The 17,033-nt window shown below is 44.4% G+C and overlaps 1 protein-coding gene across 2 annotated transcripts in view; it reads right to left on the reverse strand.

Annotated features, from left to right (window-relative positions):
- Positions 1 to 821: 821 nt before the first annotated feature.
- Positions 822 to 17,033, reverse strand: part of LOC139567064 (N-acetylgalactosaminyltransferase 7-like) — a 30,367-nt gene continuing 14,155 nt past the window's right edge. The window contains exons 3-12 of one of the 2 annotated variants that reach the window (XM_071388510.1): positions 10,719 to 10,885; positions 7,536 to 7,666; positions 7,248 to 7,327; positions 6,383 to 6,565; positions 5,424 to 5,541; positions 5,053 to 5,175; positions 4,292 to 4,510; positions 2,441 to 2,539; positions 2,223 to 2,351; positions 822 to 1,987 (exon numbers count right to left, since the gene is read on the reverse strand). In XM_071388510.1, coding sequence (XP_071244611.1) covers positions 1,850 to 1,987; positions 2,223 to 2,351; positions 2,441 to 2,539; positions 4,292 to 4,510; positions 5,053 to 5,175; positions 5,424 to 5,541; positions 6,383 to 6,565; positions 7,248 to 7,327; positions 7,536 to 7,666; positions 10,719 to 10,885 — 1,387 coding nt within the window. In that variant the 3' untranslated portion in view covers positions 822 to 1,849. Of the gene's footprint in view, positions 1,988 to 2,222; positions 2,352 to 2,440; positions 2,540 to 4,291; positions 4,511 to 5,052; positions 5,176 to 5,423; positions 5,542 to 6,382; positions 6,566 to 6,702; positions 6,886 to 7,247; positions 7,328 to 7,535; positions 7,667 to 10,718; positions 10,886 to 17,033 lie in introns of both variants that reach the window. The other variant, XM_071388509.1, reaches the window with a different exon arrangement.

Below are 17,033 nucleotides of genomic sequence, written 5' to 3' on the forward strand. Positions count from 1 at the left end.
CCAGTAAGCTGAAAATGTCCCGGTTCTTCCATGGCCTGCATACTCACCAACATTTTGATCATCTCTATGCAACAGATACTGACTGGTTTTCTGATCCATGCCCTTATTTAAAGGTATACTGACCAACCGATGCATATCTCTATTCCATAGATTAGGGCCTAATGCATTTATGTCAACTGACTGATTTCCTTATATGAACTGTAAAATCTTTAAAATTGTTGCATTTATATATTTTCAGTATAAAAACTCAGGTTTTACCTTTAACTAGGAACAGTGGGTTAACTGCCTTGTTCAGGGGTAGAATGACAGATTTTTACCATGTCAGCTCGGGAATTCGATCTTGTATTTCAGTTACAAGTCCAACGCTCTAACCACTAGGTTACCTGCCGCCCGATCAGACTAGCTCGCTGTAAGGTTGACTTTCACCTTTGGTTGTAGACCTTGTGGTTACCAGCTAACAAGTCAATAGGGCACAGATGGTCTGAGGGAAATGCAGGTCTCAAATCCACTGCAGTTGGAGTGGTTGACATATGGCCAGACAGGGTTGAGGCATTTTCTTTTGGATAGATAACATACAAATGAGACCATGTTTATCTGGGGGAGGGGTGAGGACCCCAAAATCTGGGGGATTTAGCCATAGACATTGGATTTAGTGTAATCAGACCTGAACACAAGGTTGAAGGTTCAAAAGATGCATGAATACAATAGGCCTATCGCAACATAGCTGCAATTGAGCATAATAAAAAAAGATCCCTATTCTACAACTTGGAGAAATATACATTTCTCTATAAAATTGTAATTTCAAGGAAAAGAGGCAAAAGTCATTGGTAAAAAGGTTAAATTTATTCCCATGAGTACAGTTCGAGCCAATATTTTTTTTATAAGTTAGATATGTACACCTTCATCCAAGGCTCACTGCATAGCTCTGTTTTAGAAATAAACCTATTTACATTATAAAAAATGCATACATATCACACCAAAGAAAACACATTTTCAAAATTTTGCTTTGAACAAATTGGTGTCCGATTCTGGTTGCTTTGTGGTCATCATTCAACATTTACATACCAAGCTGGAAATATATAAAAACAACAATAAAAACACAAACCCTTTCTTTATATAGCCATTTGAAATTCACCAGTTAGAGCCAACATGTTCTATTCAAGCTTTTGGAATTTCACTGTGCCTAAGACCAACATCATTGAAGTAGTAAGTCCTTTCAAAACATCCAGTGTTCATTCTTGACCAAGACTCATGAGTGGACTTATCCATCTAGCCTGGTCCTAGATCTGTTTGTGCTTTCTTGCCAATTAAACACCTATGGGTCATTGTACAAACAGATCTGAGACCAGGTTATAATCCATTGCAGTTTCCAAAAACAGGATTCTTAAAAACCTAGCTAGTGGGCAGCCTATTACACGACTACTAGAAGTGGTTTTAAAATGTTGAATGTTCAATTCTGCACATTGATTAATGAATCCTCAACCAATGTTTTTTTTAAAGTTAGAAAAATTCTCAGACCCCTGAGTAATAGCCCAAATACCCCAATAAGATGTAAAGATCGAGAGAAGAGAGCAAGAACATGTAAACATCTACAACTGAAAAAAGGTCCATTATCCAAGTGTGTGTACGGAGGCGTATCTTCCGTGGGACATGGTTGAGAGAGAACAGTTATCCCCTATATAGTGCATTGCTTTTGACCAGGGCCCTTAGGTATTGGTGTCATTTTTAGTAGTGCACTATATAGGGGAATAGTGTGCCATTTCAGACGTACACAACCTCTCAATGCAGCAGACAGTTGAAGTGCAGTGTTCGATGCCCTTTCCTGTTGAGTAAAGTACCCTCTGTAGCTTTAAACCGCTACAATATTGTTCATCTCCCACTTTTGTGTGCTTTTGCTGGTGTCACAGTCTGCAATGAAGACTTTGTGGAGGACGTCCGACCGGTCCAGGCACCTCCCCGTGGGGACGTGGGTGAACCTGTGGAGGTCCTGGGAGGGAAACGAAACAGTGAGTTCACTTACCCTCATATATACATGCTAATACGTGATGTTCAGCAGTACCATCAAGCTGTAGCGCGATAGGAAAAACTCATAATACTGTATTGGTAACAAGGATGGATTCTCTTTCCAACTGTTTACCACATCTTATGAAGCAATCATATATTGAAACAATGGCACCAATCTAAGGAGGTTCTTATATATGAAGTTAGATGCAGCTGCATACCTTGAAGTATCTCCACTCTGTGTTCTCGTTCATGTTACAGTGTGTAACGATCACCGCCGACCCGTCTGGTCCTTTCGTCAAGCACTGGTCATACTGCATGAGCTGGTTGGCTTCATTTATCCTGAAAAGCTACAAAAGGTGTTTTATCAGTAAATGAGGAATAATGTTTAGGAATAAATAAAGTCTATAATCCCAAATGACACAAAGGGTTTTCTCACCTGGTTCCCACCCATTCTGTGACAGGGTCCAATCTCCACATTGCCTCCGTTGGTGTGGCCCATACTGTCAATGCAGTAGCTGGTCTCATATCCACGGACCTGGAACAAAGCAATAATGTTCACTATACATTCCAAATGCACATACACTACATATACACAAAAGTATGTGGACACCCCTTCAAATGAGTGGATTTGACTTTCAGCCACACCTGATGCTGACAGGTGTATAAAATCGAGCACACTGCCATGCAATCTCCAAATATTGGCAACAGAATGGCCTTCCAGAAGAGCTCAGTGACTTTCAACATGGCACTGTCATAGGATGCCACCTTTCCAACAAGTCAGTTAGTCAAATTTCTGCCCTGCTAGAGCTTCTCCGTACTTCTCTGCAAGTACTTTTATTTATATTGATTTTTTGTTGTACTTTTAACCCCTTTTCTCCCCAATTTCGTGATATCCAATTGGTAGTTTTGTCCAATTGCTACAACTCCCCTACGGGCTCGGTAGAGGCGAAGGTCGAGAGCCATGCGTCCTCCGAAACAAGACCCAGCCAAGTCACAATGCTTCTTGACAAACCACTTAACCCGGAAGCCAGCCGCACCAATGTGTTGGAGCAAACACTGTCCAGCTGGCGATCGACGTCAGCTTGCAGGCACCTGTCCCGCCACAAGGATTCGTTAGAGCACGATGGGACAAGGAAATCCTGCTGGGCCAATCGTGCGCTGCCTCACGGGTCTCCCGGTCACGGCCGGCTGTGACACAGCTTGGGATCGAACCCGGGTCTGTAGTGACGCCACTCGGGAGGCCAACTAAGTGCTGTTATTGTGAAGTGGAAACTTCTAGGAGCAACAATGACTTCAGCAGCGAAGTGGTAGGCCAAACAAGCTCACAGAACGGGACCGGCGAGTTGCAACGCTATCGAGTTCCAAACTGCCTCTGGAAGTAACGTTAGCACAATAACTGTTCGTCGGGAGCTTCGTGAAATGGGTTTCCATGGCCGAGCAGCAACACACAAGCCTAAGATCACCATTGGCGCAATGCCAAGCGTCGGCTTGAGTGGTGTAAAGCTCGCCGCCATTGGACTCTGGAGCAGAGGAAACGTGTTTTCTGGAGCGATGAATCAGGCTTCACCATCTGACAGTCCAACGGACAAATCTAGGTTTGGCAGATGCCAGGAGAACACTACCTGCCTAAATGCAAAGTGCCAACTGTCAAGTTTGGTGGAGGAGGTATAATGGTCTGGGGCTGTTTTTCATGGTTCGGGCTAGGCCCCTTAGTCCCAGTAAAGGGACATCTTAAGGCTACAGCATACAACATTCTGGATGATTCTGTGCTTCCAACTTTGTGGCAACAATTTTGGGAAGGCCCTTTCCTGTTTCAGCATGACAATGCCCCCGTGCACAAAGCGAGGTCCATACAGAAATGTTTTGTCGAGATCGATGTGGAAGAACTTCACTGGCCTGCACAGAGCCCTAACCTCAACCCCATCGAACATCTTTGGGATGAATTGGAATGCAAGCCAGGCCTATTTACCCAACCTCACTAATGCTCGTGGCTGAATGGAAGCAAGTCCCCACAGCAACGTTCCAACATCTAGTGGAAAGCCTTCCCAGAAGAGTGGAGGCTGTTAAAGCAGGGGACAAACTCCACTAAATGGCCATGAAATTGGAATGAGATGTTCAAGGAGCAGGAGTCCACATACTTTTGGTCATGTAGCAGACAGTAACACACTACTCTTCAACAGATGCATATGTTGATATTTTAATGAAGTAAGACTACAATTCAGATGTTAGCTACCATTGTGTAGTATGAATAAACTAAAAACTAAATATGGACAATACTTTAGCCTACCTCTCCCCACTCCACGTTTTTGGGGGGCAGTGGGTAGTTCATGGGGATGTCATAGGCAATTTCTTCCATGAACCACTTGAAGCTCTTGCAGCGGTGCTCCTCTCTGAACTTCTTGAGCTGGCTGATGTCCCCGTAGGCCAGGGTGAGGGTCTCCGGCCGGCTTGCGTAGAAGTAGTCCTTGTAGTCGTCCCACCAAACCTCCACCACACGCACGTAGTTCTGGAGCAGGGAGGATCAGAATAAAACACCAATTATTTGTTTCCATGAAGGACAACACCTCTTGAAGGACATCAGTCAGTCAATCCATATGCTACTTCTCATATGGTGTTTTTCCCTAAGATTGCTGATGTTCTATGATACAATATAGATGACCGATACATATGATGATACCCATATAATTAATCCACTACTGACCATTTGATAAACGGCTGTAGGCCTACATGAACTGTGCTTAGCACAATATATCATTCAATCTAGTCACCCTTGTAGACATTTGAAACTGGCTGAACCATATTAGTTTACATGGATGAATCCAAGTAAATAAGCAGATGGTGCCAGGTCAGCTCAAAGGAGCCAAGAAAAGCTGCCAGGGATTTGCCAGAGTGGGCTAGCCTGGTCCCAGATCTGTTTGTGTTGCCCTGCCAACTCTTACAGTCACTGTGACAATCACCATGGGAGTTGGAAAGAGATTGAACGCAGATCTGGGAGCAGGCTAAGAGAGGCAGCCTGGGAGCTTAGTTTGACAGACTTGGCACACTGACCTTAAGTGTGGGCGAGGAGCCAACGTGGGCAGGGGGTGGGTTGCCCTGCCAGCCCTGTAGGCGGTAGATATGGCCCACGCGGGAGCACGGCACGAAGAGCAGCTGGCCACCACACTGCCAGATCTGTGATCAGATCAGGACAATAGAACATGCTGGAGTTACACAGATGGCACATAGAAAGCTGAAAATACAATAGTATACCAGTACAATAGAGATAACATAGTTGAAATTCACAGCAAATAAATAACAGCTACTAATCATTATGCATGATTAGTAACAGTATCACTACAGGACCAAACAATAGCCCAAGTATTTTATGATGTGAAATCTTTCGTAGATGATTGAGAGCTTTAGGTGGTCTTAATGTTTACCTTATAGGATATCTCAAAGTTCTCCCCTCCCCAGATCTGCAGTCCTGGGTCGTAGAGGCCCAGCTCAAAGAAGAAGTCCCTCTCAATGGCAAACAGCCCCCCAGCCATGGCAGGAGACCTGAGAAAGGCCCAAAACTACATTACCCACAATCCACAGGAGTCTCATCCAGAGGGGGACAAGAGCTAAAATGTAGTAGGGAAGAAGGTGGATACATGATGAAATAGGGAGAAAAATAAGCATTATGACAAAAAGAGTGAACAAGAACATTGACCCAAAGAGTGCTCCCAAACAATCCTTACTGTCAAATGACCAAATATCATGCTAGCCATCGAAGGTGAAACATTACTGACTTATCTTCTCAAACAATAGAATAACATGGTAGGATACCGAGTTGTGGAGAAGACCGAAGAGATTATTGGTGAGGAAATCACACCAAGAAAAACTGAGAATGCAGGACATTAGTGAGAGATTTCAAAGAGTTTAATTTCAAAGACTTAAGCGTTGATTTCTAAGGCACAAGCAGTGGCATCTGTCAAAATTCCTTCCAGGTATCAGAGACTGCTAGCATTCAGGGTTCGGACAAATTTATACTTTTAATTGGTCCAGGCCATAGGCGATTCCTTTGGCCTGGACCAGAGCATGAAATTTGGGACTAGAGCAAGTTAGAGAAATTAATAAACCACATTGAGTGCTACAGTTGGTAATTAATGGGTATTACATAGCTTTCTGATTATTGCTACATCTACAGACCATTATATGAGGTAGCACTTGTGTTTCATAGTCAGCATACAGTTATACACTATAGAGAAGTGCCAAGCAGTAGTATGAGCAAGCCAAGGCCAAGCAAATAGTACTGTACATGCAGACAGCATATTGTATACTCTAGTGCATAATTTGTGCCTCAGTTAGGGGTTGATGTTGCAAGCAGGGCAGATTTTTTTTAGTGCGATAAAATTACCGATAGGGCTCAGTTTTAGTTAATCTCTTCTCCTTCTCCCTGCTACTGAGGGGCACACGCTTCCAGAGCATGCTCCAGTCCCATGCTCCGCGGGCAAAGCCATCCTCGTCCCCTCCCCCTTGTGGGTCAATTCGGAATGTCTGGCCTTCTATGGAGTCTATGAGAGGGACCGTGCACACCGTTCTGGGTAGGGACAGCCGGTGGGGAGATGGAGGGAGGGTTTCATGCATCACACACACACACACACACAGGGGGGAAACAAACAATACATCTGGGTTTTAGATGGACATGCAAGGCATGGATGGTAGCAGGATGTTTACCGATAAGGCTCAGTCTTATGCTTTCGCTTAGCCTTCTCCCTGCTGGAGAGAGGTACTCTCTTCCACAGCAGGCTCCAGTCCCAGGCTCCCCGGGCCAGCCCGTCCTCATCACCACCTTGCTGGGGCTCTATGGTATAATCACTGCCGTCTATATAATCTATCAGAGGTACAGTGCATACCGTTCTGGAAACAGGCAATGAGAATACACACAAGATGTTACAGTGGGGCAGACCACTGCACTAAATGGATATTAATTACTGATCAATATTTAGCATAGATAAACAGCTTTGCATACTCAGCATGGATGGATACACCCATCTATACATTTTCAATACAATCATCTGCACATGAATTAGGTTGTATATACGTCAATGTATATCACTAGTTATGCTGTGACATAATACAGAGATGTTTCTGGTGGAGAGGATTCATGACCTGCACCATTCATTGATGGATGGGTCAGAATATTTTTCATTATTACAGTAGAACAAGTCATCACATATGAAGTAGAAATATTCAAAATCACAGCCACAGACCACTCATACCTGTCCTTGGATATGGGGGCCACCAGAGGGGCGTACCAGTTGGCAGCGACTTCACAGTGAGCGTCTAAATAGATAAGAACCTATAGACGACAGGACACACACAGCGGCCAAACACGTCAGACACTGGAGAGAACAGTTGCTTGACAGAGGAGTTGTTGCCATTCCATATCTTTCCTTCTATATGGATGTCAATCTATATTAGTGGCTCCAGATCAATCCATTCACTCATTCCCCTTTGTCTCATCCACACACAGTAAGTGTAGAGATGATGGAGTAGCTGTAGCCTACCTGTCCCAGGGTGGCTACATGGGCTCCTATACTCCTAGCCTGGATGAGGCCCTCTCGCTTCTCATTGCGGTGCAGTTTGACCAGGCCGTTCCACTGCTTAATGTACTCTTCTAGTCTCTCCTTCAGGTGCACTGGAGACCGACAGGGACAGTGAGATTAAACCTACTTTTATTTGTCATGTACACAGTTTACCAGGAGGTACAAAAGGTGCAGTGAAACGCTTGTGTGCTTGGCCCCAGAACATTGCAGTACAATAAATCAAGAAGACTCAAATCAATAACAAGTAATAGAAGAGGTAGTATTCCTAGTAATAGCCTGATATGTACACCATAGGATATCCCACAGTATTAGATCATTATTGTGCTATGACTGTATTTACAAATATAAAGTGGGTAGTGACTTGGTCGCGCAGATTATATACTACAATCGTCACTAGAAGTTTATAGCCCAGACACACCGGTAGGATTATCAAACGTTTGCCGGCCGACAGTACTTAGCACCTCTGAACAGAGTGTCGGCAGTCAATCTCCTGTTCACGCAGCAAAGACCTTGAAGTCGTCAGCCTTGTTAAAATACTCTAAACCAGAAGGTGGCAGAAGCGTTGTTTGACACTGCATGTCAGTGTGTTGCTAAGTTTATGGCCTAGATTCCAATGTTAGCTAGCTAGCTGTGCTAATGCTGCAATTTTGCAGAAATCCCTTGTTGATACTAGCCAGAGCTAGATTACTACCTAGCAAGGTGACGAAGAAACAATTAAATTAATTCTCCATAATCCCATACAGCTAGTACCAGCCCATGGTCAAAAGTTTAACTAGCTAGCTAACGTTAGCATATTCGCTAGATGATGCAACATAGCTAGCTAGCTCCGTTTCGTTAGCTAGCTAATGTCAGCATATTTGCAAGCTGGTGCAACATACATCTGTTGCTGACAGGTGTATAACATTGACCATAAAGCCATGCAATCTCCACAGACAAAATATTGGCAGTAGAATGGCCTTAATGAAGAGCTCAGTGACTTTCAACGTGGCATAATCATAGGATGTCACCTTTCCAACAAGTTAGTTCATCAAATTTCTGCCACGCTAGAGCTGTCCTGGTCAACTGTAGGTGCTGTTATTGTGAAGTGGAGCAACAGCAGCTCAGCCGCAAAGTGGTAGGCCACACAAGCTCACAGAACAGGACCGCAGAGTGCTGAAGTGAGTAAAAATCGTCTGTCTTCGGTTGCAACACTCACTACTGAGTTCCAAACAGAAATGGTTTGTCGAGATCGTTGTGGAAGAACTTGACTGGCCTGCACAGAGCCCTGACCTCAACCCCATCGAACACCTTTGGGATGAATTGGAATGCAAGCCAGGCCTATTTACCCAACATCAGTGCCTGACCTAGCTAATGCTTGTGGCTGAATGGAAGCATGTCCCCGCAGCAATGTTCCAAGTGGAAAGCCTTCCCAGAAGAGTGGAGGCTGTTATTGCAACAATGTGGGGGGACCAACTGCATATTAATGCCTATGTTTTTGGAATGAGACGTTTGACAAGCAGGTGTCCATATACTTCTGGTAATTTAGTGTAGCTAGCTAAGGACACTGCAGCTAACAAAGGCAGCGGTTTCATGGAAACTAATCCATTGTGATTTCCTTATGTCAATATTTGCTCCAGTGGTTAGCTAGCTTACAGGAAATATTTAGTGTTGTGTGCATTGAGTCTGTGCACTTAGCTAGCTAACATTGCATATGAAGTGTGACTGGCTCATGACACTTAACCGTGGCTGTACGTAGAAAACGCCCTCTTCCCATCTTTGTTGTCACTCCTGTCAGCTCTCCCACGTGGGGGTTTGTGCTCTCTGATTGGCTCAAAGTCAAGTTGTTGGCCACTGACGAGAATTGCAATTATACAAGTAAAAACGGCAGGTTCGTCGCTACCGGGTCGGCACGCAGCAGGTACCGCTTTGTTGTAGTAAGAAAAGGCATGGCCTACCACTGTGATAAGTACCTATCTGCAGCAAGACGGTTTCATGCTTTAACTATACAGAGATATTTCTGTATCAACCCTAGAATACTATTTTAAACAATAACCTTGAGTTTAATTCCATAACATCAGAAGTGCAACGACAATGAGCCCCTGGCATCACTATATATTGCTTGCGGTCTGTGAGTCACAAACTTTATAATTACTTGTGTAATGTTTGGCTGTGGCTGCCTGCTGTAGAACAAAATGAGCAACAACTGATGTGAAACCTGAGCAATAACGTGGTATCTTTCTCCTTCAAAACCCTGTTTCCAATGGCCAGACTAACTTTACTGGCAATGAAGTGCTTGTGATAGCATGCAGATGGTTTGAAACACTAACAGGTGTTGGTAATAGCAATCAGTGGCAGGCTGCATGCTTAACGAGATCAATTCTCTGAGCTCTTGATGTTCTCATGAAGTCAGTGTCCATTACGTATCTTTTGGTGTTGTGGTGCCCCCGCTTCAGGGGAATTACTCAGCCAGCTTTTCACAATGGTGGACTAGGCTCTCACAGTTCTACTGCATGGTGGACTAGGCACTCACAGTACAACTGAATGGTGTTGCATTGTGAGGCCCTGCCCAAGCAATGGAAGACTAAGGGAGACACTGGGGGCGAAAGGCTGTTCCACTCCAATGCTTTTCATAGCCGGTGATAATTTAGCATGACAATGGCAAAGTGTTGTTGCAGAGCGCTGATTCAATTGCTGGGCGTTTTACTTGGTAATTGGAGTGGGGGTCCCCTGCTTACAGCCAACTGTAGTTATCTACTAGCCTAGCTGAAACAAAGCAGGGTGCTTTTAACCTTAAACCAAGAATAGACATGTTATGCACTAAGGCTTGTGAGGAAATGTACAAGTACAGCAGTGAAGCGCTGGTACACTGCAGCAGAGTGATGTCATGAAGCCTTGTAGTCTAACCTGATTGGCTAATTCAAAATGGAACAAACATTTCCATGCAAGTCATTTTCGCAGACACTCTTATCCAGAGTGACTTAGTGCATTGATCTTAAGGTAGCTAGGTGGGACAACCACATGTCACAGTAAGTACATCAATAATGTAGCTGTCAGCAAAGTCAGAGTTAGTAAGGGGGCGAGCGTTAGTTCATAAGACAATATTGGTACAAAGACAAAACCCTATCAGCCCTGTGTTGTAATTACTTGTACTCAAACCAATGCTACCTTTGTTGCTGAAGTCGTCGATCATGACGATCTCGGCCAGGTATCGTCTGGGCGTTCTCTTGATGATGCTGTGGACCGTCCTCATCAGGGTGGACCAGCCCTCGTTGTGAAACACGATGATGACACTGGAAGTCAACAGGTTGTCGTCGTAGTGCCAGTACTTACACCTACAGTAGGAGGAGAGGAAGAATTAAAATGGCTGTAGGCATACATACATACATACTGTACATGCAGTGGATAACAGGGAATATTTATATAGATTAGGCTATGTTCAGAAGCTGGAAAGTAACATACTTTGACCAAGTTTGTATATCATTTCATACATTTAGAAAATACTGCTTTGGAGTGACATAGGACTGTACACATTTCTTAAATATTTTTTTTAAAGAGGCAAAAGGCGCAACAGATTCCACTATGCAATCTGAAGACATCAGAATAGACACAGACCTGGCTAGCTTAGCTTCACCAGCAATTGCTGCTAGCTAGATCAATTCCAACACATGATAGCACTAAGCTCAGCTGCCTAGCTCCTTCTCCTTTGTGTCTACCCAGAGCTCTGCTAGGCCTCTGTCACAACCCCCAATCCCCTCCCCCCTCCTCCTCCACAGGCAGACCATCTGTGAGGCAGGAAGGCAGCCCTGCTTTGTGTGGTTTCCTTTTGGCAGAGTGCGCTGTGTGTGTGTGTGTGTCCTGGACTTCACTTCCTCATTCTCAGCGTACTCACTCACTATAGGTCTCTGCTGCTCTTCTACTGCAAAAACAACAGTACTCACTACCTTCCATCGCCACATGCCATGCCTACGTATCAGCTTCAACCCAGCCAATTGCCCTACAACTAGCCACCCAACTGCCCTGTTAATACAGCTGAGTGTGTGTGAGAGAGAGAGCGAGAGGCCGTGCCAGACACTGGTGTGGCATTCTGAGGGTCTATTTTTAGCCTTGGTTTGAGCCCTTGGCACTAGCAAAGCAATCGGGGACAACCTGAAAGGAAAAGACGGAGCGTCGAGGCGTCTGAGGTTACTTGACCCAAGAATTTTCAGCGTTATCAGTGATATGCGGAATTCAGGACAGTGAGCAGTAAGAGGTTGGTCAGGTCTCGGCTGAACTGAAAACAGTTTGCAGCACAGCAGATCTAGAGTACCTGGGAGGGGTTGTTAAGGCTTAGAGACTGAACTGAGAACAGTTTACAGAGCATCTCTGGGAGGTTTCATTTATGGTGAATCGCACAGGTCTGCCTACCCGTCCTTCCTGTTTAGGATGATAATAACATTTGGCATGTAAAATGTTCTCTTTCTAAGAAATGCCTGGCTGGTTTGTGTGCATTGTGACGTGTGTATGTTTTGGATGTGTTTTGCATTGCAAATGTTAATCCTTGTGTTAGTGTGTGTGTTGCTCCCATCGCATCTCCCCTGCAGTAACAGCTCCTGTTCTGGCCTGTCCTCCTGATTCTCACCCACCAAAACTCAGATAAACACCTCAGATTACAGTCCTGTTTGACCAAACCTTTAATATAACCCGAGAGCTCACAGCTCCATTAAGAGAAAGTGTCTTTCAGCCTCCCCAGGCCTCAAAACAGATTAAGATCCTCAGGCACCTCCTCACGTCACTCACTTTTACAGCCAGGGAGGTTTTGGACTGCCACGTCATTATGACCTGCACAAAAAAGCTTCAACAGTAAATAAAGGCTAGGAAAGGCCAAAAGAGGGAGGCACTAAAGACAGACGTGTAGCGTCTCAAATGGCACCCTATTCCCTATATAGTACACTACTTTTAAACAGGACCCATAGGGCTCTGGTCAAAAAAATGTGTGCACTATATAGTGAATAGGGTGCCACTTAAGAAGTCTCCCTGGAGAGGCTTATAGAAAGTTGTGAAAGAAAAGATTAGAGGGGGATCTTCTACTGAACTGGGATTCAGTGCTCTTACCATCCCCCAACCCATCTCCGTGTTTAACAGTGTAACTAATGGCTTATCCTTCAGCTACAGTATGCTGGCTTGTGTTTTGAGTAGAGGCGTTGATGAGTTAGAAGGGCAGGGGAGGAAAGCATTAGTCATATCAGCTTCTTGTAAACACTGTGCAATAGTCCACACATGGGGTAAGCTCTATGGCTATATTCAAATCTACTGCATTTGAGAACAGTTTTGAAGTTGCTGCACTTCATTTCATGAATATTCACCAGGCCTATGGGTAATTTGCTCTGACAGTGCGGAGTGTTTTCTGGAGAGAAAAAAAGTCCCAACAGGGATCCATTGCAGAACAGCGGTTAGCCTACATGAGTTTCCACGAAAGCCTCGCTCATTCCCATCTGAAACGACACAAATAGAAACATATCCAGTGATGGTCTTGGACCTGATGTTAATTAACTCAAGGGAGCGGGCACAGTTGAATGGCTTGGGCTGCTGTTGTTGTGTGAGAGGGAAGGTCTGTTCCAGAGACTTTAGTTCTCAGCACGACAACACACTGAACTCACTACTCTTGGTAAAAGGTCATGAATTTCTCCACATGGAATTACAAATCGCAAACTTCCATACGGATTTTGCAAGCATTTCGCCAACTCATCTCGTGGACAGACGACGTAAACATAAATTACGCAAAATTTAGTTTAGATTATTAGCCAACATATCTGTCAGGATGCAGACTGGAGGCTTGAAGAGTGATCGTTGTGTGTGGAAACATTCATCACGCGTCTATAAAGACAACAGTTCTCCCTGTGCTGAGCTCTACGGAGGGGTAGATAAGAGCAACACGAATGAATAACACTGGTGCCTAAACACAGTCTGTGAAGGTAACTTGTCGCACTTGGGGCTTCGTGTGAGTTTCAGTACGTGTGTGTGCGCCTGACAAATAGTATAGGAAGGAGATCTAGAGCTAAAACAAGTGTGTGTAGAGGGAAAGAGGGTCCTGTGCTGAGCGAAGGTCAGCCATCTTCCTGCCTATAAAACACCGCCGCAGCCTTGAAGTGAAGCGCCTCGCAGAAATCTTAAATGGAGACAGTTTCATCATATTTCTGCTGACAAGATCCCTCCACGCTAGGCAGCTCTAACCCAGTCACCCTCCCAGAGAAACACTAATGTATGACAGATAGCTACTAACCTACCTCTCAACCACACAAACATGAAGCCTGGAACATGTAGGCCACGGCCAAGTCACATGTAAAGTACCACACGCATCCTAAATAAAAAAGGGCTATGATCTGTCAACAGAGAAGTTATGAAAATCACAGCACTAAAAACGATTAAGTGTTTAAAGTCGTGATTTAAGGGAGGAGGCTAAGGGTGTAACGTCAATGTTTTTATAAGGCTTACACAAATTCTAGAAGTGAATAACTTTTAACAGTGTTGTAGTGCTAGTGTCATGTGTGGATATTGCATACTTTCAGATTTTGCAGAAACACGATATGAACTGTTCAGCGCGGAAAAGACTGAGCGCTTAACCGGTTTACTATTTATACCAGGCTGACAACTAGTCCTATCTGTAGACCTACGGCCGTGTCTCGGGACTAGTCTAATTGATACAGGCTCGCGCTTCATCAGAGAGTTGTTTTTGTTTACTCACACAGCACCTGGAGGAGGGCAGCTGAGCCAGAGCTGTGGTGAAAATACTGAACATCCTTGGCTTCTTCCCACCGTGTTATGGGACTGGGGCCAAGCATGCACATATAGGCAACACAACTCAGCCCCTCTGCAGAGAGGTGAGAATGTCTAACGTTATCTGCCATGAAACTCAAGAGAGTTCCTGCCACTGAATTGCAGTCTTACCCAATGTCCTGAACGGGGCTAAAATTAAGTGTAATGGACAAGGCTGCTCAATAATGACTGCAGTGGGCCATCTTGTGGCCAAAACAGGAACTACAGATCCTGTGTTGAGACCATTCACATCCTGATTGCACAACTGAAGTACAACCAATCCACCTCAGCCACATGGGTTTTCTGTAATCAAACACAGATTAAGCTAAATAAATATTGACAAATGACCGTGAACATCTATTAAAAAGGGTAATAATGTTCAAATTGACCAAACAGCTTTCTATTCCAGATAAATATTTTACAATGTTTGGTAATGTGTAATGTTTGGCAAAATATATATATATATATATGTGGCAAAGCCTCTCTACACTATTTACATTTTTATGTAACCTTTACTTAACTAGGCAAGTCAGTTAAGAACAAATTCTTATTTACAATGACGACCTACACCGGCCAAACCTGGACGACGCTGGGCCAATTGTGTGCCGCCGTAATTGGGAGTCCAATAGGGCCGGTTGTGATACAGCCTGGATTCGACCCAGAGCGTCTGTAGTGACGCATCTAGCACTGAGATGCAGTGCCTTAGACCGCTGCGCCACTCGGGAGCCCCCCCTAATGGAGTGAGTGACACCTTTGCCTACATCTGCTGTGCACTGATCCACAGAAAGGCGTGAATAGCAGTGTGCCAATCAGGACCGTCTTTGTATAGAGCAGCTCAAGTCACTACAAGTGATGCACTTTGTCAGTAACTGGTTAGTCCACACAAGTTCTATTTTCCTAACACGGTGCAGTTCACATGGCTGTCAACAGCCTCAAACTGACAGAATAAATGTACAGCTGCCCATATATGTAAACCGTTCCATGATATGTAGACAAACTAGGCAATGCAGTCTAGACATGCAGTCTAATATCAACAGTTAGGTCTGGGGCAGTGATGTAGTGGTTAAAGTGCGTGAATGCCATTTCACAAATAGAAAGTTGCAAAAGAGACGTTCACCCTCCACTACACCCCTGGTCTGGGTGCAGCAACAGTCTCACACCTACTACAGTTAATGTAATCAGTCGACAGTATGTTGTCCTACATTCCTAGGAAGCACCAAACCAAAAAGGGGGCCCAGCCACAATCAGTCATCATGTTCTTTAGTCTAGCATCCATTATCTCCCATACTGACTAGGCTATAGTAAAGTCCACGTGGATGTCAGCAGCCCAGCCACATAACCTAAAGCCTGTACTGTAGCGTCCAACCAGGGATGCCTGTACTGTCTCATGCTGACTGTTCAAAGGTGCCCTTTGTGTTCCCACTGGGCCCTGCAGCCAGATGAAAGGCTGGAGAAATACACCTTTGCCTGTTTGTTCTCCACACAGTATTAGTCCATTGTGAGTTAATCAGTGAGTGTGTGTGGCCCAATGTGCACACAGACAAAACGATGAGGTGCCACCTTTCATTCCTATGTGAAGACATAATAGCGCATTGAAGCTAATTCAAATCTGTTAAGACGGCGTCTCATGGAGACATAACCTGAAACGTTTGAGCTACTCCAGGAAGTGACGCTGCTCCCTCTCATCGAGTAACTCAAGTTGAAGACCGACCGGGGTACTGCAGGCTGCCATTAGCAACTCAATTACCCTTAAACTTCTGTGTGCGATAAAAAAATAAAATAAAAAGTTCAAGAACATACATTTGGTGTATTAGAAACAATTACAAAGATGGCAATTTTTCCACATTCACTATATTGGGGAATCCGTTTTTCTGCTAACAATGCCTGCCGTACCACTGTTGGCCTTGAACTTCCATGGCTTCAATGAGAGGGGGCAGTCGTTCTCCCCTGGTTTGGCCATATATAAATTGGAAAATTAAAAGCAGACTAAAGATCATATTTAGTTAAGAGTGATCAAATCAAATTTTATTTGTCACATACACATGGTTAGCAGATGTTAATGCGAGTGTAGCGAAATGCTTGTGGGTGTAGCGAAATGCTTGTGGGTGTAGCGAAATGCTTGTGAAACAATGTTTAGCATATTTCTGTAACACACATTTCCAGTGTTCTAGTTGTGACACTCAAGGTGGGGGTTGGTCACTAGACTTGTTATGGATTATGCTCATATCGGTTGATAGTGATTGACGCCAGACTGGAGGTACAAGGACACACTGACTATTCACGGTTGTATTGATGACCTTCTGGGGACACCGATTCTGTAGCAGCTGACAAAGCCGCTGCCTTGGTTTTGAACTGCGAGCCTCTCGGGCTGGTGTTTCCAGAACAGTTGGTGTTGTCTGATTAGAAGAAAAAAGGGCCTGTCTCCAAGAGGCCAGTTAGACATTCTCTACTCTGTGCTGGAGGCGTCTCCGTTACAACTTGTAATAAACCCGATTGACTTGCCCTACGACTGCTCCTTTCTGTTCAGCTGGATATTCATTATACCAAACTTCACTCAGTACCTGAAATGTACTGCTACACAAACAACTCTACAGAATACTGTAATCAGCTAGTGTACAGTAATAAAACCTAGGTAACAGTCTTATCAAGAACCAGACCACTGGCAACATGTCCCTATCCCAATAGTAT

Source organism: Salvelinus alpinus, unplaced genomic scaffold (assembly GCF_045679555.1).
Source record: "Salvelinus alpinus unplaced genomic scaffold, SLU_Salpinus.1 scaffold_41, whole genome shotgun sequence".
Lineage (NCBI taxonomy): Eukaryota > Metazoa > Chordata > Actinopteri > Salmoniformes > Salmonidae > Salvelinus > Salvelinus alpinus.